At 37.4% G+C, this 17,578-nt stretch overlaps 2 protein-coding genes across 3 annotated transcripts; one reads left to right on the plus strand and one right to left on the minus strand.

Annotated features, from left to right (window-relative positions):
* The first annotated feature begins 1,047 nt into the window (after positions 1 to 1,047).
* LOC121980654 (mitochondrial import inner membrane translocase subunit TIM14-1-like) lies at positions 1,048 to 11,050 on the plus strand. 2 transcript variants are annotated; one of them, XM_042532789.1, is made up of 3 exons: positions 1,048 to 1,232; positions 9,671 to 9,849; positions 10,642 to 11,050. In XM_042532789.1, the coding sequence occupies exons 1-3, from the start codon at positions 1,230 to 1,232 to the stop codon at positions 10,796 to 10,798; spliced, it is 339 nt and encodes a 112-aa protein (XP_042388723.1). In that variant the 5' UTR covers positions 1,048 to 1,229; the 3' UTR covers positions 10,799 to 11,050. The 2 variants fall into 2 exon arrangements, with proteins under 2 accessions (XP_042388723.1, XP_042388722.1); XM_042532788.1 differs by lacking the exon at positions 1,048 to 1,232 and having other exon boundaries at positions 9,665 to 9,849.
* A 52-nt stretch (positions 11,051 to 11,102) lies between these two features.
* LOC121980655 (protein IQ-DOMAIN 3-like) lies at positions 11,103 to 14,495 on the minus strand. Its single transcript, XM_042532790.1, has 5 exons — positions 14,257 to 14,495; positions 13,093 to 13,497; positions 12,149 to 12,355; positions 11,943 to 12,062; positions 11,103 to 11,832 (listed from the first exon to the last, which is right to left on the minus strand). Exons 2-5 carry the CDS (start codon positions 13,486 to 13,488, stop codon positions 11,305 to 11,307), a joined length of 1,251 nt encoding a protein of 416 aa, XP_042388724.1. The 5' UTR covers positions 13,489 to 13,497; positions 14,257 to 14,495; the 3' UTR covers positions 11,103 to 11,304.
* Positions 14,496 to 17,578: the final 3,083 nt, after the last annotated feature.

The following is a 17,578-nucleotide window of genomic DNA, read 5'->3' on the forward strand; positions in this document are numbered from 1 at the left end:
GGCCATCAATCTCCCAATAAAATCTACAACTTAATACAACTCGACCACCTTTATCAAGTAATTATTAAAGGTAACAAAAAAAAAAAAAAAAAGTAAACGAGCGTTTTTTTTTAAAAAAAAAATAAACGTCCCATTTTATTTTTTATTAAAAGGATGTCCATCCATTGTAAAATACAACTATTCTTATTATTATTTTATTTATATCTCTCATCTAAATTTTGAACGGATCGAATTTGTTATAATAGTTATAAAATCATAATTGATATATAGTTATAATAACTATAATTTTATAATTACTACAACATGAAAAAAAACAAGATTATAATTATTTAAAGTTTTAAAAAAGATTTAAATAATACTTTTTTAATTTAAAATGAGTTGTTATAGGTTTCACTCTATAATTAATTATAGATCTTTTAACGAATTTTGATCGATATATTATATGTTTTATGATTCATTTCGAATCAAAAATTATATATAATTAATTTAGAGTTAAACATTTATGCTGTAGTAATTACGAAATGTAAACTTTGAGAGATCGTAATTTTTTATTTAAGTGAATCATAGAGCATAATATATACTTAACGACTTGTCAGGTTCAAAAATGATCATTTAAATTTTTTAAAGATTTTAAATAATTTTAATTTTAAAAACCATTTTATATTAAAATAATTATAAAATCATAATTGTTATAACAGGCTCGACTAATCTAAGATTTAGATAAGAGATAAATATACATAAGGATAATTATTTCATTTTGTAAGGAATGGAGCGTCTCTTTTATTTAAAAAATCAACATTGAACGTCCTCGAAGAATTTAATGAAAACAGAACAAATTAAATTTATGAAGAACTCCACCAGTAAGATGGGATCCGGTCCAACTTGACAACCTGTTTCGGACCGGCCGCCGTCATATTCAACTCATTGAAGCTAAAAGGACGTTGAAAATTAAGGCAAATAAATATAATTTACGCAACACTGAATAACCCACACATCGCAACCGTCATTAAACATCACGCTTAAAGTGGCATGAACTTTCATTCGAGCACATAGTTTGGGTAGCTTATTGGGTACACAAAGCTTTGCTCAAACTCCAATAGCCGAAGTAACCACCGGAAACTAAACCCTAGATTATATCTATCGATCGATTGAATAAGGCATGATTGTTGAGATTGCGATCAAATAGAGTGGGCGAATGCTTCCACCCTCTCACGAGATCGCAGGCGAAAATGGTGAGCTTCGAAAATCTCTCCTTGTTTATGGTTTCATTAGATGTTTGCAAAAAAATAATAATAATAATAATAAAAACTTGGAATCGTAGCTAAATGGATGCTTCTTTTGTCGGATCTCTGAATGTTTATCTGTGTTAAGAAGTAGTGAAATTGTGAAAAGAACCGTCCATTGTGGTTGGTTTCCCGTGCGCCCCTCTCGGAGATGGTAGGATGAAGTTTGAAGCTTCAGGACCTTAATTCGTTTTTATAAATCGAGCTGATGGTTGAATCTCCGTGGATATTGATTTGATTTTGTGTTGCTAGGATGTCATCTGATTTGGGTGGTCAAATATATCTCTGAGGAAATATTTTTTGTTGTTTATTTTAAATTTCCGTTTGCAATGAAATTTCTGTCCTAGATCTCAGGTTAAAAACTTGATTATTTCTGGAACTCTGTTCCGTGGCCATGTCCATAGTAGCAGGATTTCTTTGTAGTTTCTTATAGCTAATCATCTAGCTTTGTGTAGTTTCTTGTATACATCTCTGTTAACTTGATACTTGTATCCAGTCTAGGTAAGAAATTCTTGTTGCAAACTCCTAGGGGCCTTAAATTTATTCATTTGTAATAGAATTTGCGAATTCATTATCCTTTTCTTTCATGTTTCGCTGTTTAATCTATGTTCATTATGATAACTTCCATGGTTATATATATATATATATATATATATATATATATATATAGGACACAACAAGGATAAAAACCATCTTTAACCCCAGTCTAATTGACTGGATAACTGTCATGAGGAACTGGCATTCCACAAAATTGCGCACCACAAATAGGAGCTAATGAATTTGCCCATGATCCTATAGAAAAACATCACAACTCCTTGTAGAAAAAAAAATCATTTATGAAGACAAAAATATGGAGATCAATTTCCTACCAAGATAGCTGGAAGTTCCAACCAAATTCTAGTGCACCCAGAAAAAAGGATACAACTGAGCAAAAACTACTGGTTTTTCAAGGTCCTGTTATGACTTCTATCTATATATGTGCTGATTTCCAGTTCATATTATACTGGATCCAGTTACATTCGACTGGGATTGAGTGAATAACCCAAATATATTTGACTTTACCTTTGTACACCCGATGTATATAGTTTTAAATATTGTATGGATATGCAATATATATGTGTATATATGACTGTTTATGTGCTACAACTGTTGCTATATATATATATATATATATATATATATATATGTTCACTCATAATTCTTACTGATGTATTCTGTTATTGCTTATCTATCTTTGCGTTGTATGTTTTTGTTATTGTCTTATAAGAGTTCGCTTAATTTGGACTATGCATGGTTCATATTGATGCCCTAAAGCTCTGGATTAATGACCTAAGAGACGCACCATAAACCTTCATGATCCCATGGTTGATACATGGGACACAAAAATTTATTGAGCCCTCAACTACAGGAAATGATAGAGTATCAACTGCCAAAGCATTCCAACTTATCATTGGAAATGGTTTCACCATGTTTGGCAAACTTGGCTGATCCCAATCTGGATTGCACAAGTTGGATTGGAATTGAGTCCAATCTGATTTTACCTGATTCTCACCTTAATCGTAGAGAGAAGAAAGAAGAACTTTTAAAAGCCTAAAATCAAGTCAAAATGGGTGAACATTCAGGTTAAATTAGGCAATATCTAATGTGACAACGACTCTAAAGTAGTGAAAATGGTGAAATTGAGCATTGATGATGTTTGTAGGTGCGAAATCTCCCACACATGCGGCGTGTTTGCTTGGGATTTCATCATGTGAGGTGAGGGAGTGGTCATGTGACTATCGACTCCGTTGATTCGTGCACGAATACCAGAATCAATACTTCTAATCCATGTTGATTCGAAGAAGAATACTAGGAAAAAGGAAAACTTGTCCTTCCAAGAAGGAGACGACGGCTAAAAATAGTATTAAACCAAAACTGTCTCAAGACCTTGAACAGGACGCTTAAATAGACTGAATACCCTAATTGCAAGATAAAATACCAAAAATACCCAAAATATAAAAATTACTACAAATGGTAAAAATATGTTCGAAGGCTTTGAAAAGGGGCTAAACAATGGAATTTAGGTCCAAAACTTGACAGTTAATGGTTTGTTAGTAATAAACGTAGATATTTAAATTCTGCATGTGTGAGCACTGACAAAGCATGATTCCGAGTTTCGAGTAAAAAGTTATGACCTCCGGAAGATTGTTCTGTCGAACTCATATCATTCTCCTCAGGGTGGAGAAAATTCGCTCTCGAATTGTCGGTCACTTCATCTTCAGCAGAATCATCATGGAAGGGAATCAAATGCTTCACATTAAAAACATCGGCGGTATGAATATGAGCTTCAAATGGTACGCATTGGGGTTTATCTTCTCAATAATCTCTATTGGACCAATTTTTTTGACTGATAATTTATTGTAATCCCCAACGGCAAAACGATCCTTCGTTAAAACCACCCAGACAAAATCCCCAACATCAAACTCTAAGCGTCGGCGCTTTTGGTCTGTTCTATCTTTGTACTTGGAATTAGAGATGGGTAAATGATCGTGTACTGTTTTATAGATCTCCTGCAAACAATCCAGGAAGTCAGCTGCTCTACTATATACTAAACCGTACTAGGCAATGTCAACAAATCCAGTGGACCACGAGACTGAGCTGAATAAACCACTTAGAATATATTGAAATCAGTACTTCGATTCACGGCATGGTTGTAGCAAATTCCGCTTGACACAACTTCTAGTCCCAACTCTTCACATGGTCTCCTACTAAGCAGAGAGTGCAGTATATTTCCGAGTGACCTATTCACAACATTCGTCTTTCAATGCAATAATATGCACTGTTAAAATTAACTGTGAATTAACCATCTTCCACATGCTACACCAAAAATGGCTATGGAAACGGGTGTCCCGATCTAAAACAATGGATGTCGGCAATCCATGAAGACGGTAGATATCCCGAAAGAATAGTTGTGCCACCATATCAACATCTGTAGTATTCTTGCAAGGAATAAAATGAAGCATCTTAGAAAATCTATCAACCACTTCAAAGATGGAATCCCTACCTCGCGGGGTACACGGCAGGCCTAGTACAAAATCTATGCTAATATCAACCCAAAACCGAGAAGAGATCGGCAAAGACATGTACAAACTCGCATTAGTGGTTGCCCCCTTAAAGACCTGACAAATTTTGCACCGCTGCACATATTGCTCTCCTTTTCATTGCAATGTAGGCCAAAAGTAGGAAGTTTGAACCAAATGCAACGTTCGGTCCCGATCAACATGACTTTCACCGTGCAACTCCTTGGATATTCGTAAGCGAAGGCTACACTCTGGAATGCATAACTGATTACCTTTAAACCCTAAATCCATTATACAACAAAAAATCAGTCCTCTTTCCATCCCGTACGTCATGGGCAGTATCATCGAAAAATAAGGATCAGTATCAAGCAAGTCATGAAAAGAGTCAAATGCTGACACCTCGACTCGTATAGTAACTAGAAAATTGCTGTTGTGACTTAAAGCATCCTACTCAAATATCAACCCCTGCTTTATGTTTAACCACATAGGTGAATTGTTCCAAATAAGCAACCCATCTCGCATAGCAAGGTGACACCTTGTCCTGCCCGTGAAGATGTCTCAATGAATCATGATCTATTATAACACAAATTCTCTATGAAACAAATAGTGATGTCAATGCCTCATGGCTTGCACAACGACATAGAATTCCACATCATAAGTACAAAAATTAAGTTTCGCTCTAGAAAGCTTTTCATTGAAAAATGCCACAGGTCTGTCGTTCTGACCGAATATTGCGTCAAAACCAACTTAGGAAGCATCCGTGTGCAACTCAAATGGCTGTGAAAAATCTGGAAGGATTAAGATCGGTGTCATTGTGAGTCGATCTTTAATCAATCGAAAAATTGACTCTGCATTCTCAGTCCACTCAAATATGCAACCCTTCAAACAATTTGTTATATGAGCTATAATGCTGCGGAAAGAAGCAATGAAACGCTGGTAAAACAAGGTCAATCTGTGAAACTTCTTGCTTCTGTCAAGGTCATCGGTGTAGGTCAATCCTTTATTGCTTGTATCTTAGTTTGGTCAACTTCCAAACCCGCTCCTAAAATCACATGCCCTAAAAATACCACCTTGGGGGACAGAAACATACTTTTTCATAACAGTATAAAATTTTCCTCTGCGTAACACATTAAAATCCTCCCTTACGTGTTGTAGATGTTTTTCTGGAGTTGCACATATCATCAAAATACACCATGACAGATCTACCAATAAATGGTCGCAACAACTAATTCATCACACGCATAAAGGTACCAGGGGCATTGGATAAGTCAAAAGGCATCACAAGTCATTCATACAACCCCTCCCTAGTCTTAAAAGTTGTTTTTCATTCATCCCCGTCCTAATGCGAATTTGGTAATACCCACTCTTCAAGTCCAATTTGGTGGCATAGCTATTCCACTAATCTAGTCAAGTAAATCATTTAAACGAGGCATGGGAAAGCGGTACATGACAGTGATTTTATTGATGGTCGTGCTATCCACACACATTTTATACCAAAAGGGTAGGGAAAGCATGAGGACTCATGCTTTCCCTTATATGACTCTTAGCTAGCAAATCTTCAACCGATCGCCTCAATTCTTCATGCTCACGCGGGCTTATTTGGTAATGCGGTCTGTGCGGTAGAGATGCTCTTGGCTCCAGGTTAATATGATGCTGAATATCTCGAGATAGAGGTAATTCGTCTGGTAGCCCTTCAAGTAATTCGTCATTCATACAACCCCTCCCTAGTCTTAAAAGTTGTTTTTCATTCATCCCCGTCCTAATGCGAATTTGGTAATACCCACTCTTCAAGTCCAATTTGGTGGCATAGCTATTCCACTAATCTAGTCAAGTAAATCATTTAAACGAGGCATGGGAAAGCGGTACATGACAGTAATTTTATTGATGGTCATGCTATCCACACACATTTTATACCAAAAGGGTAGGGAAAGCATGAGTGCTTTCCCTTATATGACTCTTAGCTAGCAAATCTTCAACCGATCGCCTCAATTCTTCATGCTCACGCGGGCTTATTTGGTAATGCGGTCTGGGCGGTAGAGATGCTCTTGGCTCCAGGTTAATATGATGCTGAATATCTCGAGATAGAGGTAATTCGTCTGGTAGCCCTTCAATAAATATATCATCAAAGTCTGCAATTAGTGGAGCCACTAAAAATCTAGAACAGTGCTAGGTTCAGACACTTCCTTGTCTATAAATGTAAACCCTCTTTCTGCATTCTGTAACGCCCCATCCAACTGAGCCATGGATAATAAAGCCAACGCTTCACCTGCAAGCATAGTTTGCTCCATCGTCTGTCGGCTAGGTAGTAACACAATTTTAGCTACCTCAAACACAAAACTATAAGTATTAGCTTGTCCATCATGATGTACTTGTCTATCATACTGCCACGGTCTGCCTAACAATGGGTGACAAGCATCCATTGCTACCACATCACACCAAATAATATCTTTATATTTCAGACCAATAGAGAGAAATAAGAGTTCTGACACCAATACTTCACCTCCATTTTTAAACTATGCTAATTTATATAGTTTGGGATGATTTTCCGCCTGAATATTTAACTTTTGAACACGTCAGCGATATGATATTTTCACAACTCCCAGCATCGATCACAAGACGACATATTTTGCTTGGAACGATACATGTTGATTGAAAAATATTACTTCACAATCGGTCATTGTCTATTGATTTTGGTGTCAAACAAGAACGTTGAACCACCATGGTCGTCTTGACATCTCCTTCCAACAACACTTCGTCTGCTACCTTCTTGTCATACTCGGGTCTCTAGACAATTCTTCTATGCCTTCACCACGATCTTCATTCTCCACAAATAATGCTTTCTTTGCCACAACCTTCCTACACTCCGATTGCCTATGCCCAATCTATCCTCGCCATTGCTGCAATTTCCTCTATTACTTTGCCCCGCACCCTTGTTACCAACCACAACAATCACACCGAGTGTTTGTAGGGAAAAATCCACTATTTCGACGTGCAACACTATATGGTGTGTAGCAGATACCGAAATAGGGTCAAACATATTAACCATGCCTTGAATCTGGTATTTCAACCCCCCAATGTATCGTGCCACCACCTCATCTTCTGTCTCATATATTTCATTCCTTGCAATTAGTTGGAAAAATTCAGAGGTATATTCATCCACTAACCGGATGCTTTGCTTCAGATTTGCAACCTTTGATAGTAGTCGCTAGAAATTGTATAGTAAAAAGTTTTCCCGCATGAGTTTCTTCATCTTCTCTCAACTAGTAATTTTTGCCTTACCCAACTTATTTCTAGTCAATTTCAGTTGTTGCCACCATGCAGTCGCTTTTCTGCGCAATCTAGTTGCAACCAAGGGCCTCTACATAGGCCAGCCAATCTAGGAACTCCTCAAGTTGTAAGCTGCCATGAAACTCAGGAATTTCATTTCTCATATATGAATCCCAACGCCTGCGATCATCCTCTACTAATGCTTGACGTTGCCGGTGGGAAGCCTCTTCTTTATAAGTATCCTCCTCATCGTCTGTTCCCACCTCCAAGTTCGCTTGGTGATGACGATGGACCGAATTTCTTCTAGTTTGGTTCTCGAACAACGTTGCCATCCTGTCAGCAAGTCATTCCACAACCCCTTCAATCCACCCCACTCGTTCATTCACCATCTCTCGAACTCGCTGCTCGAGATCATGTTCATACACGTTGTTGTCTTCTCGGTGGCATGATCTTGCAAGATTAGTTCGGTTCTAATATCAACTAACATAGCGAATAGTAGGGGTGATCACGGATCGGGTTGATTCGATTATTGGGGTAAAAAATTATCCGGCCCTACTAGATCAGATAATGCAAAATTGGGACCTACATCCGGCCCTATATCCGGCGGTTCTTATGTTTCAGATATCCGACGGGTTATCAGTTATTTGGATATCCGACCCTATATCCAATGAAATATAAAATATAAATATAAATATAACAAAATAAAATAAAATTTTTTAAAATGATAATAGACATTACTCATTACACGTTATAGCAGCTAATCGGAAATAACTATTACAACGTGTAGCAGTTTATCGGCAGTAGTTACTACAACGTGTAACAGTTTATCAACATTAGTTGTTACAAGTAGGGGTGATCGGATCGGGTTGGTTCGGTTATTGGGATAAAACACTATCCGGCCCTACTAGATCAGATAATGCAATATTAGGATCTTACATCCGGCCCTATATCCGGCGGATCATTTTTTTTCGGTTCTGTTCGGGTCGGTATAAGCGGGTTGGTCGGTTTGGCGGATTGACTGCTCACCCCTAGCGAATAGCTATCAACTCCGTTGATTCGTGCACGAATACCGGAATCAATACTTCTAATCTCTGTTGATTCAAAGAAGAATACAAGGAAAAAGGAAAACTTGTCCTTCCAAGAAGGAGACGACAACTAAAAATAGTATTCAACCAAAATTGTCTCAAAACCTTGAATCGGATACTTAAATAGACTGAATACTTTAATTGCAAGATAAAAATACCAAAAATAGCCAAAATACCCAAAATACAAAAAGTTATTAAAAATAAGTGAAAATATGTTCAAAGACTAAAAAGAGCCTAAACGGTAGAATTTGGGTCCAAAACTTGGCGATTACAAGTTCCCCGATAACAAATGTAGGTCTTTAAATTTTGCACGCGTGGGAGGACAGGTGAGGGATTTGAAATTTAATATTTTTGAAGGGGAGCCTTGATGCAATGGTAAAGTTGTTGCCATGTGACCAAAAGGTCACAGGTTCGGATCCTGGAAACAACCTCTTGCAAAAAAAACAGGGTAAGGCTGCGTACAATGGATCATTCTTGGGACCCCGCATGGCGGGAGCTTCGTGCATCGGGCTGCCCTTTTTATTTGAAATTTAATATTTTTATTGTTTTTGGATGCCTTTTGTTATTCCTTCACTTCATAAATTTATTTCTTTTCATTTTTCTTATTATTTTAATTTTTTCTCCTATCCACGGCTGATACCTAGGTTATTGGAACATATCCAATACTGATATTTCCAACCATTGTTTCACCAACAACATAAAATGGAAATAAAAAGTTTTTGAATTGAATTGTACTTAAGTATAACATGGGCGACAAATTTTAAAAAGTTTGTGAATATGGTACATGGTTATCTTAGAAATAATGTGTAATTTTGACAAGGCGCAAAGGCAACCAATGTATTTTTTAGTTGGAATAGCCGAAACGATTAGAGTTGAAGGGACAAGGTGCAAGGATTTAAAAGATAATCGCGTACTCAATCTTAAAAAGTTGGAACTTACATGATGACGATAATATTTTTTTGTTGGCTACATGCAGGCTACACCTTTTCTAGCAGGACTTGCAGTTGCTGCAGCTGCTCTCGCTGGTAGGCGTGGTATCCAGGCTTGGCATGCATACAAGGCAAGCCCAGCCGTTCCTCGGATGCGCAAGTTTTATGAAGGTGGGTTCCAGCCTGTTATGACTAGAAGGGAAGCTGCTCTTATCCTTGGGGTCAGGTATGCACCAGTGATATGGTTAACTATATTCTTTGTTTTACCAAGGCATCTAGGCTTTATATCCATTAAAGCAATTTATTGAGTTACTGAAACCTTCATGTTGAACATCCTTGACTTCACCTAACTTCCCAGATTAGTTACGATGTTGGACCTCTTGGTACTTTTATTAGTATTTGCAAATGAAGTACTTTTATTTCTTCATTCTTTGCTTACTTTGATTATAGAGATCTTTAAAGGATGTACGTGAAGACAACTCTAGGCTGCACTCATTTAGACGGTTGTAATTGGTGAATTTTTAAGCAATAGGACAGGGTTTTCAGCAAATCTTAGTTTGTTCTTGGGATTAATGGCGTTGAGAAAGGATTCGATGGAAGGGTCCCAAATGTAAGAGTGGTAGATTCATAAATTCTCTGAAATCCAGAATCATTGTTACATTTGAATGAACAACAATTGAAATCATTTTAAACTTCCTAGATTGATTCCCATTTCCATTTCCTTCTATCATCTAAAAGGCATGCTGGACAAGATGATTCTGTTGAACTACTAACACACTGATGAATAGTGATGTTTTCTGACTTTTGGTCCAGTGTTTGTGATTTAGTGAAAGTAGCACATTTTAATGTACTTATTTCCTTACCCTCCACTTTCATCGGAGTTGGGATCAAGCCATCCGCAGATTGATTAAATTTGTTTGGCTCCTAGGTGTCTACTGTGCACTGGTTTTGTAAATTTCATGGCCATGAACATCTTTTGCTCATCTCCATCCAATATTTATTTTCTTATTTGAATCAGAGAAAGTGTTCCTCCAGACAAAGTAAAAGAAGCTCACAAAAGGGTGATGGTTGCCAATCATCCTGATGCAGGGGGAAGCCACTATCTTGCCTCAAAAATTAATGAAGCAAAAGACATTCTACTTGGGAAGACCAAAGGTGGTGGATCTGCATTTTGATTACCTTCATTTGTAAAACTTTTAACTATGAGAAGAGATGATGGTGGATAATTAAATCCATAAGATGTCAAATTTTGATTAAATCATAGCTGTAGCTCTAAGTGGCATGATGCTCGGTATAAATTCTTTGCAACATAATGTTTTTGCCATAGTTAATGTACAACTACTCCATTCAAGCAATACTTCGAATGTGAGTTCATGGAAGATTGTTTTGTTGCTCATGAATTAAATTGCATTATGGTATTTGAAAAAGAATGACTTGTAGAGCTTGTTCATAGGTGAATGTGCAAATGATCAAACAAACTGATCTAAAATTTGAATATTGATGAATTTAGATGCAAATGTTTTTACAACACAATATGAGCCAGATTAACATGGAATAAATCATGATTCACCGTGGAAATAAAAAATATATCAGTTTTCATATTCTCACGTATCATCCAAGAACATATTTTGTCATGATCACATAAATCACACTTTCAGTACGATCCAGGCCATTAGCCTCGTCATTTGTTCAACGACAGCCGCCGGATCCTAGCTGCCGGTTGCTCCTTCACCGTTGGAAACAGTCGGGAGCCTGTCTTGGCGGCCTGCGTGGATGCCACGTGGTTCTTATTCAGTTCCACCAGGGATCGGCCGAGCCCGTTCCTGTCTGTCACCGACGGCAGCCCTGCGACGCTGTGTCGCCTCAACCGCGCGCTCACCTTGGCTCTAGGTGAGCATTGGCTGTTGCGTCTCGAGCTCAATGAATCTTTCCTGCTGCTCGCGGCCGAGGACGTCGGCGAGAGTGGCACTGCAGGCGAGCTAGAGCCAGAGTCACTGCCGTGTTTGGCGGCAATGGCAGCCGGTCGTGCTCCACCAACACAGCTGGGAGTTTTAAAGGAGCCGTTTTGCTTTTTTTCCCATGGTTTTCCTGCCATCAAGCGCGCCAACCAGCTCCATCCCAACTGGGGATTGCTGGCCTCTTGGACAACGAACTTGCCACCTCTGTTGAGGTTCATTGCTGGGACTGTAGATTTGGACGAGCTCCGCCACTGTGTCAAAACATAAACATTGATCTTAGAATCAGTGCTTTTAAATTCAGTTGAATCAAGTCGACTGATCCAGTCCACTTTCGATAGACAAGATCAGAAGAAGTTCCTACCTGATGAGAAAATGCATAAGCTAAAGCCCTCTCTCTTTTTGAAGCAGCTTCTTTCCTGTTCAATTGTTTTGCTTCAGCTTGTTCTTTGGACTGAGAACCATGATCCCACCCCTCTCCTATCTGTCACTGAACATTAACCATTAGCATCCAACAGAAGGAGACGAGGAGAAAGCGATAATCTAGAGAGAAATCAGTTGCCTTCCTACCTTTTTCTTGTCGTTTTCCTTTTCGCATTTCTGCTGCTGAGGAATGTGGATCTCCTCCAGTCTGTACCTCGGAGGAAGTTGCATCTGCACTCTCGACATAGTCTGCAAGGAGTACAAGGTTTTTGTTGTTTGCGACTTGGCGGCGATCCCATCCACAACTCTCCTCAGCCTGTCCAGTCCTCTTGAAGCTTGGAAAGAAGCCCTTGCCTTGATGAATTTTGCAACACAATGAGATGGTAAAGTTGTAAATATCACTTTTAAATAGGTGGATTATGTTTGATGCCAATTAAATAAGGAAGTTATAACTCTACTTAAGATGATCATGTGATAACAAAGTATTAATTGGGAGTAAACTAAAATAAGGAATTCCTGTAATATGAGGATAACTTGCTATGATCAATGACAAGTTCTTGAGTTTCCAATGATATGAGAAGAACTCAACCAAGTATGACCATGTGATGTGATAAGAACTTCCATAATATAAGAATGCCTCAATACTTAATATAATTTTAGCGAGATGCTTACTAAAATTTGATTATTACTGTGATTATATTATAGAAACACTTGGTGAGCCAACAAACTCGAAAAGGCTAAAATTAATGTGGAAGATCTTAAATCATACCAGAACTTATAAGCACCTAGCAAGCAAAATTTTACCTTGAAGGAAGAGTGAAAAAAGCAAATCAAAAGTAGATAATCAGAATCCCAGTTTCTGATCATTGGTTTGTAACAAGAACGCCGACAAGATCAAGATAAAGTCAAACCCCAAATGATCCAAAATAATGAAAGAATTGATGGTTAATAATTTTGGAAAAATAATAGCCAATTAGGAGCTTAAGAAGATCAAGTATTCATGTCTGCAAGAATATTGACTTTTAAATCAATTCAAAATTAATTATTTGTAGATCCAACGAATGAAGTGGGAATAAAAATAAGAGCAATGCCTGGTGACCTCTGAATGCACTCTGGATTCTAATGGCAGCATTCTCTTTTGTCAGTTTAGTAGAGGACTTAGTCATTGAGGTGGTTATGCGAATGACCTCGGCCGCAGCCCGAATGGCAGCACCTGCAGCCTCTGCAGCAATAGCAGTGGCAAGGGCTGCTGTGTAGGCACGGCCACGGCTACTCTGTTCGCTTTCCTTAGCCATCAGCTTATCCTCCTTAATGGCAATTGGTGGCGGCAGTGAAGTAGAATTCTGAATACAACTCTCCATATCCTGTGAACCAAGGAGGCCAAAATCATTGGACTTGCAATTTCCCTTCCCATAATCTCTTTTACAGCACTGGGGGATTAGTGCCTTCCTCAAAGAACTGAACCATTTCATTTTGCCTCTCGACATCAAGAAATCCTGCGAGAGAATTGTGATTGGATAAATAACAATCAGAATTCAACAAGAACAACTAGCATTAAACCATTACCCTTTGCTCTCCTCTCTCCTATCGGCTCTCATTTAATTTGTGTTTTAGATTGAACAATTCATGTCAGAGAGAATTCAGGGCAGAACTAAACAGTTTCCCTTTGCTCCCTATTATCCTATCTACTCTGGATAATTGTGTTCTTTGATTGGTTAATCCTGTGAGGGAACCTTGATTGGATAAATAGCAATCAGAATTCAAGCAAGAACAAATCGGCATTAAATCATTTCTCTTTGCTCCCCATTTACCAATCTACTCACGGTCAATTGTCTTCTTTAATTAAATAATTCCGATGACAGAATCTTGATTTGGTGCATAACAATCAGAATTCAAGCAAGAACACAAATGTTTCTATGTAACCTAATCGTTCCGATCCACATAGACCACAGATATCGGAAATCAGCATAAGGAAGACGCAATTATTCGATCTTATTTTTCCACCCAAAAAGTTGCATTTTTTTTTTCTATTTAGGAAGAATCCGAGCTAATATAAACAATTTCAATCTGCATTGGAGGGGGAAAAATTAGGGGAGAATAAAATCGAACGATAGCAGGCCTAATCCGATTGGTTTCAGAAATGTTATCCCAACTTTTAGCAGGACATAAAAAAGAACAGGAAGTACGACGAAGAAGACAAGAAGAAGAACCGGACGACCAAAAGAAGAAGTTATTAGGTCATCCCAAACTCTCACCCGGCGCTGCTACCGATGAAACAGATATCCCGTCTGAGAAAGGAAAAGAAAGAGAGGATCTCTTTCCCCCCTTCTCCTCTCACCCAAGCGGAGGAGAATGAAGAGGAAGAAGAGCAGGAGCCGAAGTAGACGGTGGCCTCGGGATGCGCGAGCGGATCGGAGATGCTCCCCTCTCTGTCTCTCTCCCTCTCTCTCCACGTGGCGGGGAAGTTGGGGAGCCATGACCAACATTAGCCATTGATCCCGTTGCGACGCTCCTTTTCAAAATATATATAGGATTTAATTTAAATAAGAGGCGAGGCGAATAATTCAAATAACAATATTCAGGTTGCATTGGAATATAAGTTTGATGGTGAGATAGGATGTGAATAAGAATAGAATTAAAATTTACCTATAAGTTTGATTGATTTTTATAAATTTAAAAATTATTTTTAAATTATCATTTTTAAACTAACAATTCAAATATTATTTTTTACTATCATTTTATTCTCTCATTCCCAAATTCATCAACTAAACACTCTAATTTTTTATTGGACAAGTTAGGGTATAGATAGCATACATACTTGTCGAACCTATGAGGTCTTTTGTTGTTATATACACACTACTATGTCAAAATATAAAATTTACTACTATGTCAAAATATAAAATTTCGTATTTTAATTAATTCCTCACTTTTTAATTATATATATTTTTCATATTTGAAATTATATATAATTAAATTTTTATAAAATTTAAATTCACAAATTAACAACTATGTTACCTAACTTTTTTTAATATTTAATTGTTTTTATTTATTTAAAAACTAAAAAAATATTTAATTAAAAAAAAATGAAGAAGTGGTTCCCTAAATTGAGAGCCACTTCTTGATCCACGTCACAGTGGGAATGCGGGATACTCTTATATATTCATGGTGCTCAGACTACTAACAATATTAGGATATCATGTCAAGATCCACTTGAATTTCTGAATTTACTGATGATGAAATAAGAAAAAATCGTCCTCCATCGAAACTCATTGGACACAAGCCCATAATACAGATACCTTGATGAATAAAAAATATTTGTAACCCTCTTATTAATGATTAACAATTAATAACTAATAATTAATAATGATTTTCACAACTTTTCATATGCCTTAAAAATCACAATCAACTCAAAATTCATAGGGTGAAAGAACATATATCATGAAAAAAGATGGTATAATAAAATATGTACCTAATAGATAATTATTGGTTCATGATGTATCATATTCAAGTAGCTGTCTAGGGTGTAAGAATATATACATGTATGTATATTCTCGTAAATATCATCATCCTTACAAAACTAATCACTTTACGTATTCAAGCCTCAACCATAAGCAGTGAACGTCATTAAGAAACCGGTATATGACCACCCAGTGTTAATACTCCACCATCAATATCTAAGCTAACCTCGAACAAAAACATCCTCCAAAACAGCACATCAAAGCCTGAGGTACAAGCTGTGACCCTCCGAAGCTAGCCAGTGAAATCGAAAGTGACCATCCAATGGCATCGTACCAATGTCAATCTCCGAGCTGACATCGACATGGACCGTATTCAGCCATCGCAATATCCAAACAACCTAATATTCACTTTGAGCAAGTGACCAACTATAAACGAATTTGACTTATCTTACCATAGTCGTTTGTTACGGACTAGCTAGATCATTTGTGAGGGACCTATTCATCCTCATAGACTTTTTGACAAAGTCTTAGCCATAACAAATTTGATTTGTCTTTACTGTAGTCGTTTATTACGGACTAGATAGACTATTTATGGTGAATCTATTCATCCTTATAGAATTTTTGGCAAAGTATCATCCATAACGAATTTAACTTGTCTTTATCATAGTTGTTTGCTATAGACTAGATAAATCATTAGTAATGGATCTATTCTCCATAGTCATTTACAATCCATCCCCAACCCAAATACATGCCTCCCTCCATGAGACATCACTAGCATCCTCCTCTACAACCCAGATCCCCACTCTCTCCTCACATGTAGAGTTTCCCTCAATACAAAAGCATACTCTCATTTCTCATATAACGCACTACGAAGTGGTCTCCCTCATCAACCAGCCGACCCATCCTTCTCCATCCAAACTGCCAAAAGAAAGGTTGCTCCAGTCAATGATTTAGTAGAAAGCATATCCATGAAGACCACCAACATCAGTGTCGTGCCAACTGTCTATGCCATCTCATGCGCCTGAATGCACCTCCAAAGTCCTATATACATGGACATGTACCAACTAGTATACTAGCTCCACATCAAGCCTCGGAGCCTCAAAAATACTATAGTTGCGAGATGGCCATACACGGTGGACCATAGTAGTCATGGCTAGTTGTCACACCTATGTTTAACCTACTAGTGCCATGATATTGTCTAATAAAGATTTGAAACATCCTCCTATACATGCTCATATTCGGAGTCATATGCAACAATGCTCATAGACGTTTCTATAACTGACGCACTAGCGGGCATCGAAAGAACATATGCTCTTGGGTATCTAGCTCCATCCGGCAAAAAGGGCAAACTCTCTCCTCATCGGCTAAGTACTCCATCGGCTAAATACTTGATTATATTTTAGATTTGGTTTAGACTTGTAATTCAAGTCTAGATTTAATGATTTAATTATCTGTTCTTGTTTATTTTTCAAAAGATTAATTTGTTTTTCTAATTTCCTAAATCATGAATAAAAAATTAAGGAATTACATTCTAAATTATTGCTTAGATTTTTATTTGTTAATTTATTTGGTTGAGCATACACATCTAATTGTTGAGGTACATCCAACCTAGAGCAATGATAATTATCTAATTTACTACTATGTGTAGAAAAATTGGATTGTCATTTATAGTAAACTTACTAACCTTTGCTCCCCTATATCCTTGGGTCTTCTTTTTGGACATTGAAGTTTGTAGGGACCCATCTTTTTGCAATTGAAGCATTGGATATGCTCCTTCCCTTTTTGAATTTTAGGTGTCGACTCCTTCTTTACCTCTAGTTGTGTGATTCGAGTCTTATAGGTGGGACACTTACTTTTGTAATGCCTTCTTTCACTGCATTTAAAATATATTAAATGATATTTAAATTTTGAATTTTCAAATTTACCTTTAGAATCCTTGTTAGGATTCTCCTCTTTGTCCACCGTCATCTCAGATTCAAATTCTGACTTTTGTTCTAACTCTGATTCAGATCCTTCCATCTCTTCTTGTGCCATTAAGGCCATAAAGCTTGTTTGGTCTGATTCTGAGGATGACTCTAGGGATTCAGACTCAGATCCGAACTCTAGTTCGACTTGATAC

This window comes from Zingiber officinale, chromosome 5A (genome assembly GCF_018446385.1).
Source record: "Zingiber officinale cultivar Zhangliang chromosome 5A, Zo_v1.1, whole genome shotgun sequence".
Taxonomy (NCBI): domain Eukaryota; kingdom Viridiplantae; phylum Streptophyta; class Magnoliopsida; order Zingiberales; family Zingiberaceae; genus Zingiber; species Zingiber officinale.

Coding starts and splice junctions, on each gene's coding strand:
- LOC121980654 (XM_042532788.1), top strand. CDS start 9,665: ATGCAGGCTACACCTTTTCTAGCAGGACTTGCAGTTGCTGCAGCTGCT. Junction 9,850..10,641: donor GCTCTTATCCTTGGGGTCAG/GTATGCACCAGT, acceptor TATTTGAATCAG/AGAAAGTGTTCCTCCAGACA.
- LOC121980655 (XM_042532790.1), bottom strand. CDS start 13,488: ATGTCGAGAGGCAAAATGAAATGGTTCAGTTCTTTGAGGAAGGCACTA. Junction 12,356..13,092: donor GTGCATTCAGAGGTCACCAG/GCATTGCTCTTA, acceptor AAATTCATCAAG/GCAAGGGCTTCTTTCCAAGC. Junction 11,833..11,942: donor CTTATGCATTTTCTCATCAG/GTAGGAACTTCT, acceptor GTTTTGACACAG/TGGCGGAGCTCGTCCAAATC.